Source organism: Pelophylax lessonae (assembly GCF_965119305.1).
Source record: "Pelophylax lessonae genome assembly, chromosome: 6".
Classification (NCBI taxonomy): Eukaryota; Metazoa; Chordata; class Amphibia; order Anura; family Ranidae; genus Pelophylax; species Pelophylax lessonae.
Window position 1 is genome coordinate 84,916,210 of NC_138773.1, and position 23,875 is coordinate 84,940,084.

Sequence of the window (23,875 nt, forward strand, 5' to 3'; positions counted from 1 at the left end):
ACAAAGATGGCCGTCGATGTTTCAGGCTGAGCTCCCCTACGACCCAGTGATGGCTGCTGTACGGAGTAGGTGAGTGTAATGTATAGTTGGGAGTAGCGGTGGATGTAGTGGGGGTCGGAGATTATTAATAACAACGCATTATGTGAGGGGTGTGTAGGAACTTCCTATCTAAGGTCAGTCAGATCTGTTCCCAGGTGACATTGGTGGTCTTTATCTGCATGGCAAAGTCATAGGATTCAGTAATGATCTACAGAAGTATGATGCATCAGGATCATGGCAGTGCAGGCTGCATGGTGACACATTATTCTGCGGATCTGATTGAAGAGTTTGCTTTGTGTTGGATACATTGGTGATCTCCCCTGTCAGTTCTTAGTGTGTCCCCCATTCATAGCTGATAACTTCTGAAAATCCGTATTCCTGAGAGTGGGGGCAGGGCTAGTGGGTGAAAGGATAAAACCTGATTAGGGATGAGCTCAGACGTGTTTGGATCTTAACCACTTAAGCCCCGGAAGATTTTACCCCCTTCCTGACCAGGGTTTTTTTTTTTTGCGATTCGGCACTGCATGACTTTAACGGACAATTGTGCAGTCATGCAACGCTGTACCTAAACAAATTTGACGTCCTTTTTTTTCCCCACAAACGGAGCTTTCTTTTGGTGGTATTTGATCACCTGTGCGATTTTTTGATCATGCGCTATAAACAAAAAAAGAGCGTAAATTTTGCAAAAATAATATTTTTCAAATTTTTTTATATGAAATTCCCCCCCAAAAAAATGAACATTTTCGGCCAATTTGTTTTATGCTACATATGTTTGGTAATAAAACCCGCAAAAAGCGTATTTTGATTCCCATTTACTAACAAAGGGAAAGATTTTTGTCATTTTTGTTGTTTTTTTTTAAACGCGTAATGGCGGCGATCTGCGATTTCTTTTGCGGGACTGCGACATTGCGGCGGACAGATCGGACCCTTGACTGACATTTTTGACACTTTTGAGGTTACCAGTGACATTACTACAGTAATCAGTGCTATACATATGCACTGTTACTGTAAAATTACACTGGCAGTGAAGGGGTTAACTTTTTTTTGAGAGGGAGGGGCTATGTGTGTCCCTAGGGGCGTGATTCTAACTGTGATTGGCTGTGGCTTGAGGTGTAGGAACAGTGATCAAAGGTCCTACATAGTAGAACCGTGTGATCATTGTTTCTACACAGGGGAGAATGACAGGCGGCTTGTTTACATCAGCCGCCTGCCTTTCTCCCTCTGTACCGACGATCGCCGAGTGCCTGGCGGACATCGGGTCCTCCGGTAACACGCGCGGGGGGGTCCGCGCTCGCTCCCTAGACCCTCACAGGCTAGCGAAGTAGTACTACGTCACTCTGCCTGTGAGGGGCTGACCGCCGCAGTAAATAGTCGTGCGGCGGTCGGCAAGCGGTTAAAGCGGAGTTCCGGCCACAAACACATTTTTTAAATGAAAATACCCCCCTAATCCTAAGCTAACGCCAATTACACTTACAGTACACTAACCCCACATTACAGTACAGGACAGTAATTGAATTTAGATAAAACTTTACCTTTAAAATTGATTGCAGAGCGCGGCCATCTCCGGTGTGGGCGTCTGAAGCCGCTGTTTCATCCGCTGTGTCCCTCTTCCTGGTTTCTGGCTCCCAGAATGCCGATCGCAATCTCACGCATGCGCTGTAGATTGTGATCGGCAATCAGAGTAGCGGCTGGCCGTTCCCATTGCATCCTGGGATTGATGACTTGCATCTCCCAGGACGCAATTCGAAACCGTAAGTGACGTCCGGGGCCGCGGCCGTAGAAGGAGGAAGTCGGACAGAGATGCCCCTAAAATATGGTAAGTGACCCCCCAAAAAAAAAAAATGTCCAATTCTTTTTTAACATGCTTTTCCCCACAGGAATCCGGAAAGAAGAAAAAGAGGGTGGAACTCTGCTTTAAACTTTAAGAACTTTTAAGCGGAGTTCCACCTAAAAGTGGAACTTCCGCTTATCTGCTTCCTCCCCCTTTCTGGTGCCACATTTGTTTACTTTCAGGGGGGATCAGGTACCTGTTTCCATGGATGGAGAGTGGATATCAGTGGTCTCCTGTATGTCCATGGATGGGGAGTAGAGTGGATATGAGTGGTATATAACTGATGGTATATACAATATCTCACAATTGAGTACACCCCTCACATTTTTGTAAATATTTTATTCTATCTTTTCATGTGACAACACTAAAGAAATGACACTTTGCTACAATGTAAAGTAGGGAGTTTACAGCTTGTATAACAGTGTAAATTTTCTGTCCCCTCAAAATAACTCAACACACAGCCATGGATATCCATGTAGCATCCTACAAGGTAGGTATTAACCACTTTAGCCCCGCTCACTTTGCTGCTACTGCAGCAAAGTGGCTCGTTCCCGTCCAGCGACGTAGACCTACGTCGCTGGACTCCGCCCCTTGTGGGCAGCGCGTGCGCGCCGCCGGAGGCTCGCTCCCGCTGTTTTCAGTCACAGCGGGAGTCGGGCCAGGGGAGGAGCAGAGGCGATCGCCGCTGCTCTTACCCGATCGTCGGGGATTGAGTCTGGAGATCCGCCCGCTGTGTAAACACAGTGGGCAGATCTCTGAAGTGACAGGCAGGGTCAGATTGCAGGGTTCAGCATAGCTGAACCCTGGATCTGTCCTTGTGTCACTCAGTCACCTCCCCCCCCACACGTCAGTAAGCACCAGGCATACATTAACCCCTCCCTCTCCAATAAAATTAACCCCTTCCCTGCCAGTGTCATTTTTACAGTAACAGTGCATATGTATAGCACTGATTACTACAGTAATGTCACTGGTACCCCCAAAAGTGTCAAAAATATCAGTCAAGGGTCCGATCTGTCCGCCGCAATGTCGCAGTCCCGCAAAAAAAAATCGCAGATCGCCGCCATTACGCGTTAAAAAAAAAAACACCAAAAATGACAGAAATCTTTCCCTTTGTTAGTAAACGCAATAACTTTTGCGCAAACCAATAAAAATACGCTTATTGTGATTTTTTTTTTACCAAAAATATGTAGCAAAAAACAAATTGGCCAAAAATTAAAAAAAAATTAGATTTTTACATTTTTTTGGGGGGGAATTTCATATAAAAAAAAATGTAAAAAATATTGTTATTTTTTCAAAATAAACGCTCTTTTTTTGTTTATAGCGCAAAAAGTAAAAATCACACAGGTGATCAAATACCACCCAAAGAAAGCTCTGTTTGTGGGAAAAAAAGGACGTAAATTTCGTTTGGGTACGGCGTCGCACGACCGCGCAATTGTCAGTTAAAGTCGCACAGTGCCGAATCGCAAAAAGTGGCCTGGACGGAAGACAGCAAAATCCTCCGGTGGTAAAGTGGTTAAGCAAAAGTATAGTGGACTTTGGCTGCCTAACAGCAGGGCCATGATTTTCAGCTGGGCTGTCATGTCTCCCAAGTGTTGCTATTGAGGCTGGGGAGTCTCCCCACTGGCTCCATGAGAGGGTTCTCATTGGGCAGTGGAGGAAACCCAATCAGTGGCACATTCGGGCTTGTATCTACCCCAGAAAGGCAGATTCTGCCGCACAGGACTCTGGGAGTGGGTACAGGTCTGAGGGGAGCACATGACGCAGCGTGTTTGGTGGAAAGCAGAGTCCCGGGAGGGAGAGTATGGCTGTCTCTCCTCCTGTCAGAGGATCGGGTGTCTCGGGCAGTTGCCTGAGAGTGCAGAGAGAGCTGAGCTGAGCTGCAGAGAGGATCGGGTGTGCCGAGGACCAGCAGAGTAAAGGGGGCCCAGTTTCAGGAAAGCTTTCCAAGTTTGTGAGTTCTGTAACTGCCCCTGGGGGTCTGCCTAGCTGAGAGGGGCCCGCTCCAGTGAAGGTCCAAGGGATCCAGGAGTTAGCTAGCTGAAAAAGGGGGTGCCTAGTGAGAGGAACCTGAAGTGTCAGAGGGGGTGCCTAGTGAGAGGACCCTGAAGTGTCAGAGGGGGTGTCTAGTGAGAGGACGCTGAAGTGCAGAGGGGGTGCTTAGTAAGAGGACCCTGAAAGTGTAAAGGGGGCGCCAGCGGTTGAGCCCTGAAGAGTTTATGTGTACAGCGTTCAGTATGCAGTGTGGGGAGATTTGCTGCAGCACAAGCAGTTACAAGGAGCTACCTCAGCCAGTGAAGGGCTGGAGGGAAGCTGTTCACAGGACTTTTGAGCTAAACGCAGTGTCAAGAGTCAAGTCTTACTACAGTCCAGGATCTTTTGAGTTAACAAATGGTGTTACAAGTCAAGTTCTAGCACAGTTCAGCAAGACAGCATTTTTCAAGCGCCAGTAAGCGTTGGTCGGCATCCAGCTGGTGTTAGGACAGCGCGAACAGGCATTTTTCTGCAAAGTGTCCAAGTTGTACCTAGTTGAGCCAGAGAAGTATCCCACTCATTCCCTTCTCCCATCCCCATTATAAAATAAACAAAACAAACCAAAGATGCCGGATTGGTCTTTGACTCAAATCTCACACTTGGGTATTTGGCTTAAATGGGCTGAAGGTGTTTCTGGTGACAATGGCAGACCCACATCAGGCCCAATGCCTGGAAATCCTGCTACATCCATTTATCCACATATACCCTTATTCAGAAAGTGTGGAACAAGGCTAAGCAGCTCCAACCAGTCACCGGTTTCATCTGTTACAGCCCTATATGGCATAATCAATTGCCTGAGTTGGCTAAGTTACAACAAGCCCCCGACATGGCGTAATGGGTAAATAACTCACCTCCACCATATTTTTAAGAGCAATTAAAGTGTTACTAAACCCACAACAGTAAAATCTGTCTATAGATGCAGAATAACATGCTTGGTATACTTACTGTGTAACTTAAGTGATTAATCCTCTGCATTGTGTAAAAAGGCTGTGTGATCCTGTATGCACAGATCCTCCCCCTCCTGCAAGTTCACTCTGGACAAGTCCAGATAAGAATGGTAAGTGTAGTTCAGCTGCACATGCTCAGTTTGGTCTCTGTTGCTGGATAGGACACTTCCTGGTTTTAGCTGAGCTATTCAGGTCACATGGTATTACCATCACACATCTGGGCGTGTATACAGATTTTAAATGACAGCCCAGTCCCTCCCTCCTCCATGCCCACTTACTTTAAAAGAACACAATGGGTGGGATGTCACATGATTAATGGATGATTTTTTTTTTCTTGGAGGGTACATGTGATCAGCACAGGGCCAATCAGCACTGTCCAGACATGTTCAGACAGGGAATTAAGGGTCTTGAAGCCTGATAGGTCAATCGGGGGAGAAATGAAAACTCATCTTACGAGCTACCAGCACTCACTGATACAAGTCTCAAGCTTGCTCTAATTGCTATCTACCGCTGATGAGAAAATGTATTTATCAGTTTATATTTACTGCTCTGTGCACTGTAGGAGACCAGATATAGTGAATGCAGGATCTGGTTTTAGTAACACTTTAAGTATGAATTTCCGTTTACCTAGCTCCATGTTTTTTTTTTATTATATTCAGCTCAAGCATGCTGTAGAGGCGCAGGGTTAAAAAAGAAGTTGATAGCATAGAATCCCCACACTAGCTTCTGTGAGATGGAAACAGACACACTCGTCACCACTGTGAAGGGGCAAACCTGCTTACCGGAAACTATTGACCTTCATATTATAGAGAGGTCCAAACAGCATAGTTGAAATTTGAAGCAAGATGAACACTGCAAACTCCAGCTAAATTCCAGGTGCCATTCATTAGTGCAAACCGTTGTAGTAGGAGGGTTCTCTGGTCTTATATCAAAAAGTTCCACATTTATAAAGGACCCACAAATAATAATTCAGGGGGATGCAAAGAACAAGACCATAATGCAATAAGTCTTGTAATTTTTAAAACTGCTATTTATTAAAAAGAATAACACTCACATATGATATTGTCATGCAAGGCACAGCAAAGAATTTTTCAAAGGTGGCGTGGGGCTTGCTTACGTCATACGTTCTTGTCCTGTCTTACGTGTTTCGTCTAATTTTGACGCCATCAGAGGATTACCTGCAAACAAAAATGTGCATTTATTTTTATTTTTTTTAAAGGTGAACTTATCCTTTCAGTATGGGCATGCATCTTACTATATGGATGCCATTAGTACACATATACTCATAAATAGTATCATAAAAGCAGAGTAATTTAACAGTCCCTTGTTTCCAGAGCATGGTGCCATAATTGAGAAGACAAAGGTAATCCTTCCTGCAGATGATACCCTAAAAAGAGGAAGGGGGTCCCTGCAGCCACCATCACTGTAATGAATATTCATGGGGTATTACACGGTAGGATGGCTGTCCCCTCTGACCTCCATTAGCTTCTTGACCAATTTTCTGTGGTTTTATGTGCACAACCTAATTTTTATAAATTGCCTGTGTAGCTTTGCCCTATACGCTGCTCCCGTTGGCTGTAAAAGGGTAGATACTTAGAATTGTCAGTTATTCACATTTACTGCATACAAGATTAAACTTGATAAAAACGTTAATATTCATAGGAATGTGTAATGCTATAGCAGCCTTATTCAAGGAAGGGTGGCGGTATTAATCATAGATTAAAGAACTCTTCTTACTGAGGTTAGCAGCAATTTAAAGCAGCCTATAAAAATGCAATAATATTTTTATGAGAAAAGATTACGGTTAGATTATTCCTTTTTATTTATATTCAGGGTCTAAAGTCTGCATAAATAATTAAAAGGGTATCTTGCTTTGTGCCTGCTGTGAAGACATTGTAGGAAAATGTTCTTTTTGCACTATTTCATATGGCGGGGCAACAAATGCATAATTGGAAGACTGCAAAAGAGCCCTAGCTACCTGTGCAGAAAGTCCATTTAGTATAATTTAATATAAATTTATTATGATCATTCGGACCAAAGGAATTTTGAGATAGAACTGAAGCTATTAAGGCTTGTTCATAAAGGTGGCCAGGGGGCGGTAAAAGCAGTTGAGTTGCTGTTTTACCACCCCCTGACTAGCCACCTAAAGAAGCGTATGCAGCATCTCAAGGCTGTACAAAGGCCACAGCAAAAATTAAACAGCATGTCTCATTGGTCCGTTACTGAGCGCAACTCATTTAAGTGTATGGAACTGCTCTGCAACTGTGTGAAATGGGCATGTTTTGCAACTTGGGGCACTGTACTTAAAGGGTTTATGGCCCCATTTACACTTTGTGTTGCGGGAACATGCATTCCTGCGTGCATTTTCTTTGCAAATTTTCTACACGTCACTTAACTGGGCTGCCCTATGCACAGCAAGCATGCCAAAAAAGGACATGTGCCTAATTTTGGCAATTGCATGTGGCGACTTGCATTTTGCCACCAATTTAGTGTGCTTTGTTGCACGACTTAGCAAAAATCGCACCATACTGTCAGAAAATAATAAGACTGTTTATGACTTCAATAATTGGGGTACTAGTTCAGAACAAACCTTGCGTGGGTGAAGTCAGAACTACAATAATGCAAACATATTAAGCAGTATTATTTGCTTTATGCTTGCTTCTAGAAGTGACATTGGTGTTGTCACAAGTTAAAGGAGTTGTAAAGTCTCAGGGTTTTTCAATGCATTAAGGTGGAAAAACCTTTGGTGCACCAGCTTCCCCCCCCCCCCCGACCCCACCAACACCCCCCCCCCCCCTTATTCTTACCTGAACCTGATCGTTCCTGCGAGGAGCATGAGCCCAGCGGCTCCAGCCGTTGTCTTGGGTCCTCATTGGATAGATTGATAGCAACAGGAGCCATTGGCTCCCGCTGCTGTCAGTCAAATCCAGTGACACAGGAGGCGGGGCGGGGATAAGTCCCGCTGCCTGGGTCAATGGACGCAGCAGCGGGACTCATGAGTGTGCCCACACAGGGGCCCCCATGGAAAGCAGTTCTCTGTGGGGGCATCCGATGAAGAGGAGGAGCCAGGAGCGACACCGGGGCACCCCAGAAGAGGAGGATCGGGGCTGCTCTGTGCAAATCCCTTGCACAGAGCAGGTAAGTATAACATGTTTGTTATTTTGCACACAAAAAAAAAACCTTTACATTCATTTTAAATTTTCTGTTATATGTTGTTTATATTTTGTTGAAAGTCAATGATTCTTCTGCTTGCAGATTCTGTCGGAAAGTCTCTTGGCTTGTGCAATGCCGCAATCTTCATGTCAGCCTGGTTCAAGAAAAGGCCAAGACAGGAGCAGAGCAGATATGGCTGGCCAGGCAGAAGAGGGATCCTTACGTAAAAGCAGCTCGGGAACAAAACTACCGCTGCCGCAGCGCTTACAAGCTCCTCGAAATTGACACGGAGCAAAAGCTCCTGAAGCCAGGACTTCATGTCATCGACTGTGGGGCTGCTCCTGGGGCCTGGAGCCAGGTGCTCGTAGAGAAAGTCAATTCCCTGGGACAAGGTGAGCAAACTGTCAGATCCAGATACATCAACTAGACATAAACATATCATTTCCTAGAGTGTATGTCCTGCCAAAAGTGTTATATACAACAGGACAGATTATACTTCCTTCCCCAGTGTAGTATACTTTGGGAGCTTCTCCTATAACCTTATGTCATAGTTTATGACACTAACAGTAGATTGCATTTATAATTACAGTTTGATCAGTACAATTTTATTTAGTTTTTAGGGGTTTATGGAATTTACGTTGGGTCGCATGGCATTATTTAAAACCACAACAAAAATGAAATACCTTGCAGTGAGCCCCCCTTGCACTGCAAGGTTTAATTGCTCATTCTGTCTATGGAGAAATACCTTATTCCATGCTTCAGCAGGCTCCCTCCAGTGGTGTGAGCATGTCATTGCAGCCCCCATATAGGATGCTTATGACATCTGTTAAAAATATGCCCCCCTCTACATACAATGCAGGGTTAATAGCCTTGCATTGTACCAAAGCCAAGAATCCACCCACAGACCAGAGGCTCAGAAAGGAGAGGACAGCGCAAAAGCAGGGGTTAGGGTATGTAATACTGCATCTCATTATACTACCTGGACATAATGAGCATTTAACCCTTGCAGTGTCAGCATGCCCTACATCATTCAAGGTTAGATCTTTTTTCTCAGTCAGGTTTTAAAAAAACCTTTAGCAGTTGTTTAACCACTTAAGCCCCAGAGGATTTTCCTGCTAAACGACCAGGGGGTATTTTGCGATTCGGCACTGCGTGACTTTAACGGACAATTGCGCGGTCATGCGACGCTGTACCTAAACGAATTTGACGTCCTTTTTTTCCCACAAACAGAGCTTTCTTTTGGTGGTATTTGATCAGCTGTGCGATTTTTTTTTTTTTGATCACGCGCTATAAACAAAAAAAGAGCGTCAATTTTGCAAAAATAGCAATATTTTTCACATTTTTTTATATGAAATTTCCCCAAAAAAATTTAAAAATCAAAATTTTTTAACATTTTCGGCCAATTTGTTTTATGCTACCTATGTTTGGTAAAAAAAATCGCAAAAAGCGTATTTTGATTGGTTTGCGCAAAAGTTATCGCGTTTACTAACAAAGGGAAAGATTTTTGTCATTTTTGTTGTTTTTTTTTAACGCGTAATGGCGGCGATCTGCGATTTTTTTTTTTTGCGGTACTGCGACATTGCGGCGGACAGATCGGACCCTTGACTGAAATTTTTGACACTTTTGGGGTTACCAGTGACATTTCTACAGTAATCAGTGCTATATATATGCACTGTTACTGTAAAAATACACTGGTAGTGAAGGGGTTAACTTTATTTGGGAGGGAGGGGCTGTGTGTGTCCCTAGGGGCGTGCTTTCTACTGTGATTGGCTGTGGCTTGAGGTGAAAGGACACTGATCAACGGATCTACATAGTAGATCTGTCTGATCAGTGTTTTAACACCGAGGAGAATGACAGGCAGCTTGTTTACACAAGCTGCCTGACTTTCTCCCTCTCCCGCGACGATCGCCGAGTGAGCGGCGGACATCGGGTCCGCCGGTCACACGCGTGGGGGGGTCCGTGACCACGCGGGAGCGGGAGCGCGCCTCCGGCAGCGCGCACTCGCTCCCCAGACCCTCCCAGGCTAGTGACGTTAATTAACGTCACTCTGCCTGGCAGGGGCTGACCACCGCAGTAAATTTACTTGCGGCGGTCGGCAAGCGGTTAAAGGATAAGTAAAGTTCATATTCCCATCGCACACCTTCCTGGATATAGGCACATAACTATTGGGTGCTGAAGCGATCACCAGCTGGACACTGGATCTATCACAGGTATATACATATTCACCAGCACACCATGGATCTTGTAAAAGCAGTTTAAAAGCTTTATTGCAAAAAAGATCACATCAGAAACAGTGCAACGTTTCGGAGCCACGCAGGACCCCTTCATCACATGCCCGACGAAGGGGTCCTGCATGGCTCTGAAATGTTGCACTGTTTCTGATGTGATCTTTTTTGCAATAAAGCTTTTAAACTGCTTTTGCAAGATCCATGGTGTGCTGGCAAATATGTATATATCACTTAAAGGATAAGTTCACCTTTGGGGACATGTTACATGTTCCACCTGTTTTTAGGGTGTAATATGTAACATGTTCCCAATGCTGCAGCCGCTGCCTGATCCTCCTCCCTCCCTGTGACAGCAGTACAAAAAGAAGTTCCCCAAACTAGCTGTCACTTCTTGGCTCACACGGCCACGTCATTCATTAACACAGCTCTTAGTGTGAATGAACCAAAAGCCCTGATAACCTTTGGGGCTGTCGGGATGTAGTTCTCGAACTACCATGGCACTTTGCGAGCGGGATGTATGGGCACACAGATACACTGACAGATCTGCAGGAGACCTGCATGGCACCAGCAATCTGCTGATCACTGGTACAATGCTTTACAGCAGGCATGTCCAACCTGCGGCCCACTGCCCCCTGACGATTTTTTTTTTTGCTGGGGAGGAAGGAAGTCAGGTCGGGGGCACGGCCACTGTGGCTTCCAACTAACTGTAGGCAGAGGCTGCCTTGGAAGGGATCATCCTCTAGTTGTGTTAAATTAGGGCTGAGGGGGCAGCGCGGCAGCCTGGGAAGGGCGCGGCGGCGTTTTATTACTTATATACCTTAACTATAGTATATATTTTATATGCTGCCCGAGAAAACTTCTCTACACTCAATGTGGCCCAGAGAAGCCAAAAGGTTGGACACCCATTCTTTACAGGCTCCAAAAAAATAAATATATAAATGCACTATTTTTTTACCTGCAAAAAAATGTGCATTTATTATTTTTTTTCTAAAAAGTGAACTTATCCTTTAAGAAAGGTAAGGGGGCACTTTTTACACCTGGAAGGAATGTTGTTTAACCTTCACGTATGGAAAGTGTTCTTAAACTGTGAAATATGCATAGAATTGCCTTCGGCGCAAAAGGAGTTTCAAAACTGAACATGCAGCAGCTTACCTAAAGCTTAGATCCTCCACAAAGCAGTAAAAAAAAAAAAAAATCACATTAGGTAGTGCTTGCACTCGCCCAAAAAGTATCTACAAAAAAAAAAAAAAAAAATCCTAACATAAAAGGTATTGCTAAAATCTCCACGTATGTCACGTTAAGAGAGCTCATCCATCGCAAATGCAATAAATCCTTATAATTGATGAAAATTAATAAAAATAGACTACTACTAATGTTATATATTCTGTTGCACAAAGATATACAGTACTATACATGTGAACTTCCTTCAATGTTATACACTGCTCAAAAAAATCAAGGGAACACTTTTTATTTAGAGTATAGCAGCATCAAGTCATTGCAACTCCTTGGATATTGATCTGGTCAGTTAGGTAGTGGAGGGGGTTGTTTCAACTGCTTTGGTGTTAGTGAGATTATCAACAGGGGCACTAGATGGGCAACAATGAGACAACCTCCAAAACAGAAATGGTTTTACAGGTGGAGGCCACTGACATTTTTTTTCCCTACTCATCTTTTCTGACAGTTTTCACTAGTTTTGCATTTGGCTGGGGTCAGTGTCACTACTGGTAGCATGAGGCGATACCTGGACACTATAGAGGCTGCACAGGCAGTCCAACTCCTCCAGAATGGCACATTAATACTTGCCATTGCCAGAAGGTTTGCCATGTCTCCAGCACAGTCTTAAGAGCATGGAGGAGATTCCAGGAGACAGGCAGTTCCCCTAGGAGAGATGGAAAGGGCCGTAGAAGGTCCTTAAACTGGCTGTTAAGCCACTGATATAAAATCATCCCATCCCCTCTGTAATATAACAATAAGTGTGCCTGTGTTATATAAAAAATATGCCGATCTGTACTTATATCAGAGCAGCTCCCAGCGCTCAGCTGACTCCTCAACTTTCTCCTCTGGCCAGGTGACCGCTCCAGCGGGCGCGCTGACGTCAGCCAAGGAGGAGGGGAAGAGAGGAGAGAGAGAGCCGAGCGGTCATGTGATCGTCGGGAGCCGCTCTGATATAGGTACCGACATTGGCATATTTTTTATATAACACAGGCACATTTTACAGAGGGGTTGGATGATTTTATATTGCATATGAGAGCAGCAGGAGATGAGGGTGTGGGCACTGACACAAACAGACAGGCAGATTGGGGGGGGGGGGGGGGGGGACAGAGTAGGGCTGCGGCTGACAGAGGCGCATAAACTAACCACGGTGTCAGGGCTTCAGGACTCAGCAGCCATGATAAAGCTCAGGTTCAGCTAGTTTTTTTAGGTGATTGAGGGGGCTAAATGAAACACAAGCACTGTGCTGTATAACATGCTTTCAGGGAACAGGATCTGTGTGCTTTAACCCATTAGCAGGACCTGTATCCTCTTTGTGTAAGGAGGAACAGGATGAGCACTGCCAGAGCCACTGGTGTGAATGTCTTTGACCAAACAATCAGACTTCATGAGCATGCCTGAGGGCCCAATGTCCTCTAGTGGGCCCTGTGCTCTCTGCCCGGCACCGTGGAGCTCGATTGGCATTTACCATTGAACACCAGAATTGGCAGAATCGCCCTGTGCTTTTCACAGATGAGAGCAGATTCACCCTGAGCACATGCGACAGACGTGAAAGGGTCTGGGGAAGCCGTGGAGAACGTTATGCTGCCTGTAATATTGTTTAGCATGACCCCTTCAGTGGTTGGTCAGTGATGGTCTGGGGAGGCATATGCATGGAGGGTTGCACAGACCTCTACAGGCTAGACAATGGCACCCTGACTGCCATTAGATATCGGGATGAATTCCTTGGACCCATTGTCAGACCCTACACTGGTGCAGTTGGTCATGGGTTCCTCCTTGTGCATGACAATACCCAGCCTCATGTGGTGAGAGTATGCAGCCAGTCCCTGGAGGATGAAGGAATTGATACCATTGAATGGCCCCCAAGCTCGCCTGACCTAAATTATTATTATTATACAGCATTTATATAGCACCAACAGTTTGCGCACAGTGTGGGGGAAGACAATACAGTTACAGTACAATTCAAAACAGGAGGAATCGGAGGGCCCTGCTCGTTAGAGCTTACAAATCCAATAGAACTCCTCTGGGACATTATGTTTCGGTCCAGCCGATGCCACAAGGCTGCACCTCAATCTGTTCAGGAGCTCAGTGATGCCCTGGTCCAGATCTGGGAGGAAATACCCCAGGACAACACCCGTGGTCTCATTAGGAGCATGCCCCGTCAGGCATGCATTAAAGCACATAGGGGCCATACAAACTACTGAGTACCATTTTAAAAAGGATGTAAACCCATACAATTTTTTTTTTTGCAACCTGAAAGAGAAACACATAATGAGCTAGTATGCACCGCATACTAGCTCATTATGAAATACTTACCTTAGAATGAGCCTCCGCCGTGCCGCCTGCTTACCTGTATGACGGGCGGCATGTCCAGTCGCCCGTCTTCCGGGATCGCGGCATCCGGCCATCTGATTGGACGGTCACGGCACGGGGCTCTGAAGAAATGGCACCAGCGGCTGTTCCTTCAGAGCGCATGCGCCAGTGACGTCACTGGCTGCATGTAAGGTAAATATCTCCTAAACGGTGCATGTTTAGGAGATATTTACAGTACCTATAGGTAAGCCTTATCATAGGCTTACCTATAGGTAAAAGTTGCAGAGGAGGGTTCCTCTTTAAGTTGCTGCAAATAACTTTCAGCAAAATGGACTAGCCTGCTGCGTCATTTTTTCACTTTGATTTTCGGGGTGTCTTTGAATTCAGCACTCTGTAGGTTGGTAATTTTCATTTTCCTCAATCAATGTGGCATCCTTTTGTTCCTAACACATTACCCAGTCCATATCCGTATAGATATCCAGAATTATATTTTTCCCCTTTGAGATCTGATGTGTTTCCAAAGTGTTCCTTTAATTTTTTTGAGCAGTGTACTATCAAAGGAAGTTCACATAGTTAGTACTCTGTTGCATGCGTGATGGAATGACATACTCGTGGATTTGAGAAATACCTTTAATGCTGACTGTTTGCAGACGGTATTTTTATATATATATTTATTTTTTTATATTATCATTGTTGTGAAAATATTAAATAGTCTTCTAGAGGACCTTGTTTTATTTAACTCGACAGATTGTTTTAAATAGTAATGTGTTTTTATTAATGATAAAAAAAAATTGCTGTTAATATTTGAAAGAAAAAGCATAGTAAAAGGTTAATCTAGGCCTTCTAGGGCATTATTCAGTTGCCTCTGGGAATCAAGAAATAACTTTTTTCCATGATAGGCACTATTCACATTTTGCGTAGTGCTTTCCTGCTCGCAATTTTTTTTTGGGGGGGGGGGGGGCTATATATATGCATTTCTCACATGTGGCAGCCTATTCACTTGAAGCTCAAGTACCTAATTTTGGCACTGAGCCAGGTACCTTTTTTTCATGTGTATTTTGTTGCAAGACGGCAAAATTGCACTATATTTGGGGTGCCATTAAGAATGAATGGCACCCAATCACGTCACGTGTTTTGCTGCAATTTAGGCAATTATGTGGATTCTGCACACAATTTCAAATCTCTCTTATGTGAATTGGGCCATAGCGTAAATTACCATATATTCTCGAGTATAAGCTGACCCAAATATAGGCCGAGACACCTAATTTTAGCACAAAACACTGGGAAGACTTATTGAATCGAGTATAAGACTAGGGTGGGAAATGCAGCAGCTACTGGACCCAACCACCACGAGGTCCAAAACAGGGGCTGCGGGCATGGTGCAGGGGCTGCGGGCATGGTACAGGAGATGCAGGGCTGTGGGCATGGTACAGGAAATGGTACAGGCATGGCACAGGAGATGGTTCAGGCATGGCACAGGAGATGGTACAGGCATGGCACAGTAGATGGCACAGGCATTGTACAGGAGATGCAGTGCTGCGGGCATGGTACAGGAGATGGTTCAGGCATGGCACAGGAGCTGGTACAGGCATGGCACAGGAGCTGGTACAGGCATGGCACAGGAGCTGGTACAGGCATGGCACAGATGGCACAGGCATTGTACAGGAGATGCAGTGCTGCGGGCATGGTACAGGAGATGGTTCAGGCATGGCACAGGAGATGGTACAGGCATGGCACAGGAGATGGTACAGGCATGGCACAGTAGATGGCACAGGCATTGTACAGGAGATGCAGTGCTGCGGGCATGGTACAGGAGATGGTTCAGGCATGGCACAGGAGATGGTTCAGGCATGGCACAGGAGATGGTACAGGTATGGCACAGGAGATGGTACAGGCATGGCACAGTAGATGGCACAGGCATTGTACAGGAGATGCAGTGCTGCGGGCCTGGTACAGGAGAATCGCCTTTACCCTGCCCGCAGCACTGCATCTCCTTAGGAGATGCAGGGGCTGCAGAGGAGGAGGAGTCTCACTTACCTTTCCGCCTGTGCCATCTTACATTTAAAAATGGCGCTACCCGGTGCCAACATGTCACCGTGCATGCGCCGTCTGCCTGGGAATAGCCGAACATGTACGGGCTTTCCCGAGCTGCGGCGGCGCATGCGCACTGACTGGGGAAAAGGTAAGTGAGACTGTGACTCGAGTATAGGCCGAGGGGTGCTTTTTCAGCATACAAAAACGTGCTGAAAAAGTCGGCTTATACTCTAGTATATACCGTAGATCAGATTTTATTAGAGTATTTTTTACCTTCCTCTGGATCAGTTTAGTTTATGGTTCAACTGATGCAAATTTTTGTTGTTTTATTGATGTATTTTTGTGTTTTGGTTAAAGTTGATGGACATGTCTTTTTTTTTCCAAGCTAACTTTATAATTATGTTTTTTGTTTTTAACAGAGGTAACTTTATACCTATGTTAATATTTGCACCTAATTCCTTATTGTAAAGTATTGTTTCTTTTGTAGATCCTACTGCGAGTGTTGGCTATGTGTTAGGTGTGGATCTTCTTCGCATGTCTCCCCTGGATGGAGCAGTGTTCCTCTCCAAATGTGACCTTACAGAACCCGACACACACCAGAAAATAGTCAGCCTTCTCCCATCTGGCAAAGCAGATGCCATATTGAGCGACATGGCTCCCAATGCCAGCGGGTTCAGAGAACTGGATCACCAAAGACTAGCCAGCATGTGTCTGTCTCTTCTGGACTTGGCAGCCATTGTTCTGCGACCCGGGGGGAATTTTCTGTGCAAAGTCTGGGATGGCAGTGAAATCAATCCAATACGAGACAGACTGCGACAAAGATTTCAGTATGTCAAGACTGTAAAGCCTAAAGCTAGCAGAACGGACTCTGCTGAGATATATTTGCTGGCAAAATCATACAAAGAAATTCAATCTGCACACAGATAATTCCTTGTAATCCAACATAAAAACAACTTCTGTAGTTAAAATACATTATTTAATAAATAGCATTCTTATTGTTATTTGTATATTTGCATTGGTTTTATTTTTAAACAGGAGCTTGCTTATTCTGTTCTCTTATCTGTGATGCCCTGTGGGCCTTAATATTTATCAATAATAATTCAAATATGAGCATTAAAAAAGAAATTAACTTCCAGTTTGTGAGCAATGGGGAAAAATGCGTTAAACCCAAAACCAAAAATGTACTTTATTGCAGCTTACTAATCATTAGTTGTGTTGATGCATTAGATTTATTATTTTAGCCTTTTTTCCCTGTTTTCACCTACTGATCTGGCCACTAACACACCCCCTGTATTAGAGTGCCCCCACTCTGGATGTGGAGTAACAGAGACACCCGCATTATCAGTCGGGAAAAAGTATTAGATGTGCTAAAAGATTTAAATAGACAAATAAATTGAAGCTAAACTTCAGCTAATGCTTCTTAAAGGATAACTCCACTTTCCTGGGAAAAAAAAACAATATTGATGTCAGATCCCTTCTTGGTAGAGGCCGAAATGCTGAGAGGGCTTCCCTTGCAGCTCGGTGCGAATCACCCCTGGAAGTGGGACAGGAGGTGACGCATCCCAAGGAGCACTGGATGCTTGTGGAGTGCAGGTAAAGGTTCACAAGGGTATCCGGAACAACTTTCAGGGCCTCCAGGGAATCAAGCAATGTGCAGGTAAAAGCCAGGCCGAGGGTCATACACTGGTATCAGTCCAAACAGGCGCCAAGACAAGGGGATTGGAGCAGAAGCAAGTCCGTTGAGCAAGCTGGGATCGGTACACTAGAAGTCAGGCAGAGGGCAAAAGAGCAAGGATGGTCACACAAGCCGAGGGTCAAACACTGGAGCAGGATCGGATGGTCAGATGAAGGCGGGGATCAAAGCCAGGAGAGAGAGCAGACAGGTCAGGAACAAGCCGGTGTAACGTGAGAATTACCTACCCCGTGAGAAAAACCTACCCTCGTCACTTCCTGCCAGGAACAGCTGAGCAGCGCAGCAGTGCGCATGCTCACAGCCCCGGATACGCAATGGAAGAGTTGAGGAGCTGACTAGTGCGCATGCGCACTAGTATGAAATTATCACTGTTCCGTGAAAAAAACCTATCTACGCGGCGGTTACATTAAAACATCTTGGCTGCAATATGAGTCATCTCCGCTCCTGTCCCTGTGACTTCCCTCATCTCGGCTAGTAAATATAAAAGCGGCTGGCGGCTCCATGATTTATCTTTTCATACACCCGCCGCCGCTTTTATATTTAGTAACCGAGATCAGGGAAGTGACAGGGATAGGAGTGGAGATGACTTGTATTGCAGCACAGCTGTTTTAATGTAACCGCCGCATTACACACAGTGCCGTGCAACCGGAAGTGACGAGGGTAGGTTTTTCTCACGGAACACCGGGTCAAACTGGAATCCAGGAAGTAGCAATGCACAGGAAACAGGAAGAGCTGAAGACAATCCAGCAATCTGATGGGCTGAGCAGAGTCCTTTTATAGGCCAGTGAATTAGTCTATGGCCTGAGTCCATTGCGGTCATGGGAAGTACTGGCAAAGTTGCCAGTTGCAGCACAGTCATTTCACTGACAATGAGTCTATGGCCTGAATCCATTGCGGCCATTGGAAGTACTGGCGAAGTTGCCAGTTGCAGCATGGCTGTTTCTCTGACAATTGAGTACACAGTTGCAACACAAATCACTACTGAGTACCATTTTGAGTTCCTGCAATGAAATTTCAGCAAAAAGGACTAGCCTGCTGCATCATTTTTTCTCTTTGATTTTCGGGGTGTCTTTGAATTCAGCACTCTCTAGGTTGGTCATTTTAATTTCCATCAAACGATGTGGCATTCTTTCCTTCCTAACGCATTACCCAGTCCATATCAGTACTGATATCCATCATGATATTTTCCCCATTCAGATCGGATGTGTTTTTAAAGTGTTCCTTTCATTTTTTTTGAGCAGTGTATATACGTGATTGCGCAGCCGGATCGCACTGTAGCAGTAAAACTACAGTATGCGGTTGGCAAGTGGATAACGGAACAGTGCTTGTACATAAAACATTATGGCTGATATATATTGCTAATATGTCATCAAATTATCTCCTCTAGCCCATATTCCCATATACTGTACAGTGGAGGAAATAATTATTTGATTCCCTGCAGATTTTGTAAGTTTGCTCACTTCCAAAGAAATGAAGGGTCTATAATTTTTATCACAGGGGTATTTTAACCACTTCAGCTCTGGAAGGTTTTACCCCCCTTAATGACCAGGCAATTTTTTGCGATTCGGCACTGCGTTACTTTAATGAAAAAGTGCGCGGTCGTGCAATTCTTAACCCAAATACAACTGATGTTCTTTTTTTCCCACAAATAGAGCTTTCTTTTGGTGGTATTTGATCACCTCTGCGGTTTTTAGATTTTGTGCTATAAACAAAATAAGAGCGACAATTTTGAAAAAAAAAAAACCCATATTTTTTACTTTCTGCTATAAAACATTCCCAATAAAAACTGTTTTAAAAATCTTGTTTTTTTATCAGTTTAGGCTAATTTGTATTCTGCTACATATTTTTCGGGAATAAAAAATCCCAAAAAGCATATTTTAATTGGTTTGCGCAAAAGTTATAGCGTTTACAAACTATAGGATAGATTTTTGGAATATTTTTTTTGTTTTTATTAGTAATAGCGGCGATCAGCGTTTTTTAGTGGGACTGCGACATTGCGGCAGACAGATCGGACCCCTAACTGACATTTTTGACACTTTTTGGGGACCAGTGACATTATTACATTAATCAGTGCTAAATAATATGCACTGTTACTGTATAAATGACACTGGCAGGGAAGGGGATAACACTGGGGTTGATCAAAGGGGTTAATGTATGCCTGTTGGTGCTTACTCACAGTGGGGGGGAAGGTTCTGTGACAGGCACAGAGAGATTGGGGTTCCAGCTTAGCTGAAACTCCTGATCTCTCCCTGCCTGTGTGACAGAAGACTCGCCTGTTTTGTTTACATAAGCAGTCAGGTCTTCTGTCAGTTTCTCTGAGGATCGTGGGAGGCTGGCGGCAATCGCTGCCACTCTTCCTGTGGGCTCCCTCCCACTGTGTCTAAACACAGGGGGAGCGTGGCTCCGGAAGCACGAGCGCCGCCGAGACCTCGTGCACAAAATCACATAGATCTACGTGATTTTGCGCAGCCGAGCCGCCCTGCCGCAGTATATCTGCGGTGGGCGGTCGGCAAGAGGTTAAATGATACAGACAGAATATCAATCAAAAATCCAGAAAAAACACAAATGTTACAAATTGGGTTGCAGTTCAGTGAGTAAAATAAGCAAAACATGACTTAGTTATTGGTGGAGGAAGCATTGTTGGCAAGCACGGAGGTAAGAGGTTTCTTGTAGTTACTGTATTTACCAGGTTTCCACACATCTCAGGAGTGGTTTTGGTCCACTTTTCTTTACAGATCTTCTCAAATTCCTTAAGATTTCTTGGCTGTTGCTTGGCAACTCGAAGCTTCAGCTCCCTTCATAAATTTTCAATAGGAATAAGGTCTGGAGACTAGCTAGGCCACTCCACGACTTCTTTGTTGCCTTGGTGGTATATTTTGGGTCATTGTCATGCTGGAAGACCCATCCATGACCCATGTCCGCCAACTCAGACAAAAGCTATGTTTTAGCACCCCTGTAGCTTTATTGCTGCCATCCTGGCAAAGCTCTGGCCATACCACCCTCTCTAACTTAACTGATCTAGGGGTCATATAAGGTTATTGTAGGGCTACAGCCGTGGGCAAAAGTTTTGAGAATGAAACAAATATTAATTTTCACAAAGTCTGCTGCTTCAGTTTTTATGATGGCAATTTGCATATACTCCAGAATGTAATGAAAAGTGATCAGATGAATTGCAGTTAATGGCAATGTCTCATTTTGTCATGAAAATTAACTTAATACCATAAAAAAATATTCCCACTGCACTCGTGAAGAAGGCTTCAGGGCACCCAAGAAAGTCCGGCAAGCACCAGGCCCGTCTCCTACAGTTGATTCGGTTGCTGGAGAGGGGCACGACCAGTGCGGAGCTTGCCCAGGAATGGCAGCAGGTAGGTGTAAGTGCATCTGCACGCACAGTGAGGCGAAGACTTTTGAAGGATGGTGTCAAGAAGGGCAGCAAAGAAGCCACTTCTCTCCAGGAAAAACATCAGGGACAAACTGATATTCTGCAAAAGGTACAGGGATTGAGGACTGGGGTAAAGTAATTTTCCCTGATAAATACCCTTTCCAATTGTTTGGGGCATCGGTAGAAAAAAAACTTTGTCAGGAGAAGAAAAGGTTAGCGCCAGGGGATGACTGGCAACTTTCGGCCCAGGGGGCAAGTACAAACCAGGGGCCTATGGTGCAGCGACTCGGCCCCCTCCCACTCTCCCTCTTCCCAGCCTCCTCCTGACCCCCATTCCAAGCTGAAGCTCCCCCCCCCCCCAAAGGCAGCCGGGATGTCAATGCATGGGGACAGCGCCTGCAATTGCCACTGGCCACCTGCAATCGCTCCCCGCTGACCGTTCTTCTTTTAAACACAGCTGACCGTTCTTCTCTCTGAAATGATCACAGAGTGCCTGTGATCCTTCTGTATAGGTCTCTATGGTCATTTCACAAGCCCCTGCCCCCACAGTTAGTAAACACTCCCCTAGGCTCACATTTAACCCCTTGATCACCCACTAGGCTAACCCCTTCCCTGCCAGTGTCATTAGTACAGTAACAGTGCATATTTTTAGCACTGATTACCGTAGTAATGGACCCCACAAAAGTGTCAAAAAGGTCAGTTAGGGGTCCGATCTGTCCTCCGCAATGTCGCAGTCCCGCTAAAAATCGCAGATCGCCGCCATTACTAGTAGAAAAAAACAAATTAATAAAAATGACGTAAATCTTTCCCCTAGTTTGTAGCAAACTAATCAAAATACACTTATTGAGATTTTTTTTTTTACCAAAGATATGTAGCAGAATAGAAATTGGCCTAAAAGGATGAAAAAATGTTGATTTTTAAATTTTTTTGGGGGGAATGTTATATAGCAGAATGTGAAAAATATTGTTTTTATTTTCCAGAATTGTCACTCTTTTTTTCTTTATAGCGCAAAAATTAAAAATCGCACAGGTGATCAAATACCACCAAAAGAAAGCGCTATTTGTGGGAAAAAATAGGACATCAATTTTATTTCGGTACAGTGTCGCACGACCGCACAATTTTCCGTTAAATTAATGCAGTGGCAAATCGCCTGGTCATTAAGGGGGCAAATCCTTCTGGTCCAGAAGTGGTTAACAATCCATTGATCGGACACACAGACCTCTCCATTACCCAGTCCACGATTTCAGTCCTTAATAAAACTGTCACCCTCGCAAGCTTGAGCAATACAGAGATACCCGGTCGTAAATAGCTCAGTGTACAAATTCCGAAAGGTTACTAATTTTGTTTCGTTGATTCATTTCGGAACTAGTTTAGTTTTGTTTCAATTTGTTTAATATTGTTTCATTTATTAATTTTCTAACCAATTCCAAATTTTCAGAATGATTCGAATTTGGATTGGTCGAAAAATTATCGATCAATTTTAATTCTGTGTGAAAAATAGCTGATTGATACGGAAAGGCCAGAAAGCTAGCCGTCACATCCTTAACCCATTGGCTCCAGATGCACACCAGAGCACACACTCACGGCACAGTTAGCAGAGGCTAACGGAAAGCTCCTGATTGCTGCTTGCACTCAGGAACTTTTCTGATCATGTGACTGTCATGACAGCCAATCACGGTGGTCACATGAGCATAAACCCTGCCCTGTCTCCCGGCATCCTAAACCCCTTAAAGAGCTGGGAGACACTGGCTCAAATGGGTTATCCACCGATGATGCATCAGCTGTCAGCGGGCTTCCCCCTCTTTCCTGGCCTGCCGGGCTGCATGCTCGGATAAGGGTCCGGTATGGATTGGGATGAAGGACTCCACTCTTTTTCTGCATTTTTCATTGGCGGTATTCTTTTGTTTAGCAGCTGATATATCATCGACATGGCGATCCCAGCCTGCACCTTAAAAACCAGTTATTCTTCACACAGAATTCGAATCAGTCGATAATTTTTGACTGAACCAAATCTTTCCGAAAATTTGAAATTCCTTAGAAAACGAATATGAGAAACAAAATTAAAAGAATTTCAACAGCATTTGTTACTATTTCATTCAGAGATTCAGATACATCTGAATTTACAAATAACCAAAAATGTGTCCGAATTTATATAGGAGCAGAAACAAATTGTACATGTCTACCTGCGCATGCCTGGGAGTGACATCATCCCTGCTTGGCCAAAAAAAGCCACTGGCGGTCGAGACCCAGAGGCCAACCACCTGAATATCTCCAGGGAGTTTCGAGGCGCTGCAACGCTGGAGCTGAGTTGAATATAGTTCCGCTTCAATATAATAAAAACATTTTTGGGATTCTTTACTCTCCTCTGCATTGTGTGTCTCGTGGTCTATTTTTGCTGCCTGGATTGAGCTCTTACATTTCACTGCACTTGTTGAATGTTGAATGTTGAATTGCAAGCACGCACCAGTGCCCCCATAGCAAGCAGCTTGCTACTGATGGCACTGGTCAAGGGGGGTGAGCCAAGAGCACTGGCAGAGGACTGCACTGCGTAAAACCATTACACAGAACAGGTACAGTAAGTATAACATGTTTGTTATATATTTTTTTTTCTTTAAATCCAAACATTTAAAAAAACTGTCCTTTAAAAAATATAAGGCCGAAATTGTACACATTAAAGCGAAAATCGTTACTTCGGTTCCCATAAGAGAAACATTTTGAAGTTTGTCCCTTCGTAAATTTTTCATTTGGAAGGTCTGAATCAGCTGTTGAAAGTTGTGTACACACTATCAGAAAATCATATGATCGTTCCTCAGACGAACAAATGTTCGCCCGATTTTCTTATAGTGTGTAAGGAGCTTTAGTATAACATGTTTGTTATTTTTAACCCCAAAAAAATTAGACTTTAGTATCACTTTAAGGTCATCACAGAGGACAAGGGGGCACTCTACATCTTAAGGGAAAGAGTTATTCTCCAAATACAGAAAGTCTTCTTCACAGTAACAGCTGTGAAAATGT

General features: G+C 44.4%; 1 protein-coding gene across 1 annotated transcript; it reads left to right on the forward strand.

Annotated features, from left to right (window-relative positions):
- The first annotated feature begins 12 nt into the window (after positions 1-12).
- On the forward strand, positions 13-16,792 carry MRM2 (mitochondrial rRNA methyltransferase 2). Its single transcript, XM_082260186.1, has 3 exons — positions 13-69; positions 8,104-8,393; positions 16,273-16,792. The coding sequence occupies exons 1-3, from the start codon at positions 17-19 to the stop codon at positions 16,710-16,712; spliced, it is 783 nt and encodes a 260-aa protein (XP_082116312.1). The 5' UTR covers positions 13-16; the 3' UTR covers positions 16,713-16,792.
- Positions 16,793-23,875: the final 7,083 nt, after the last annotated feature.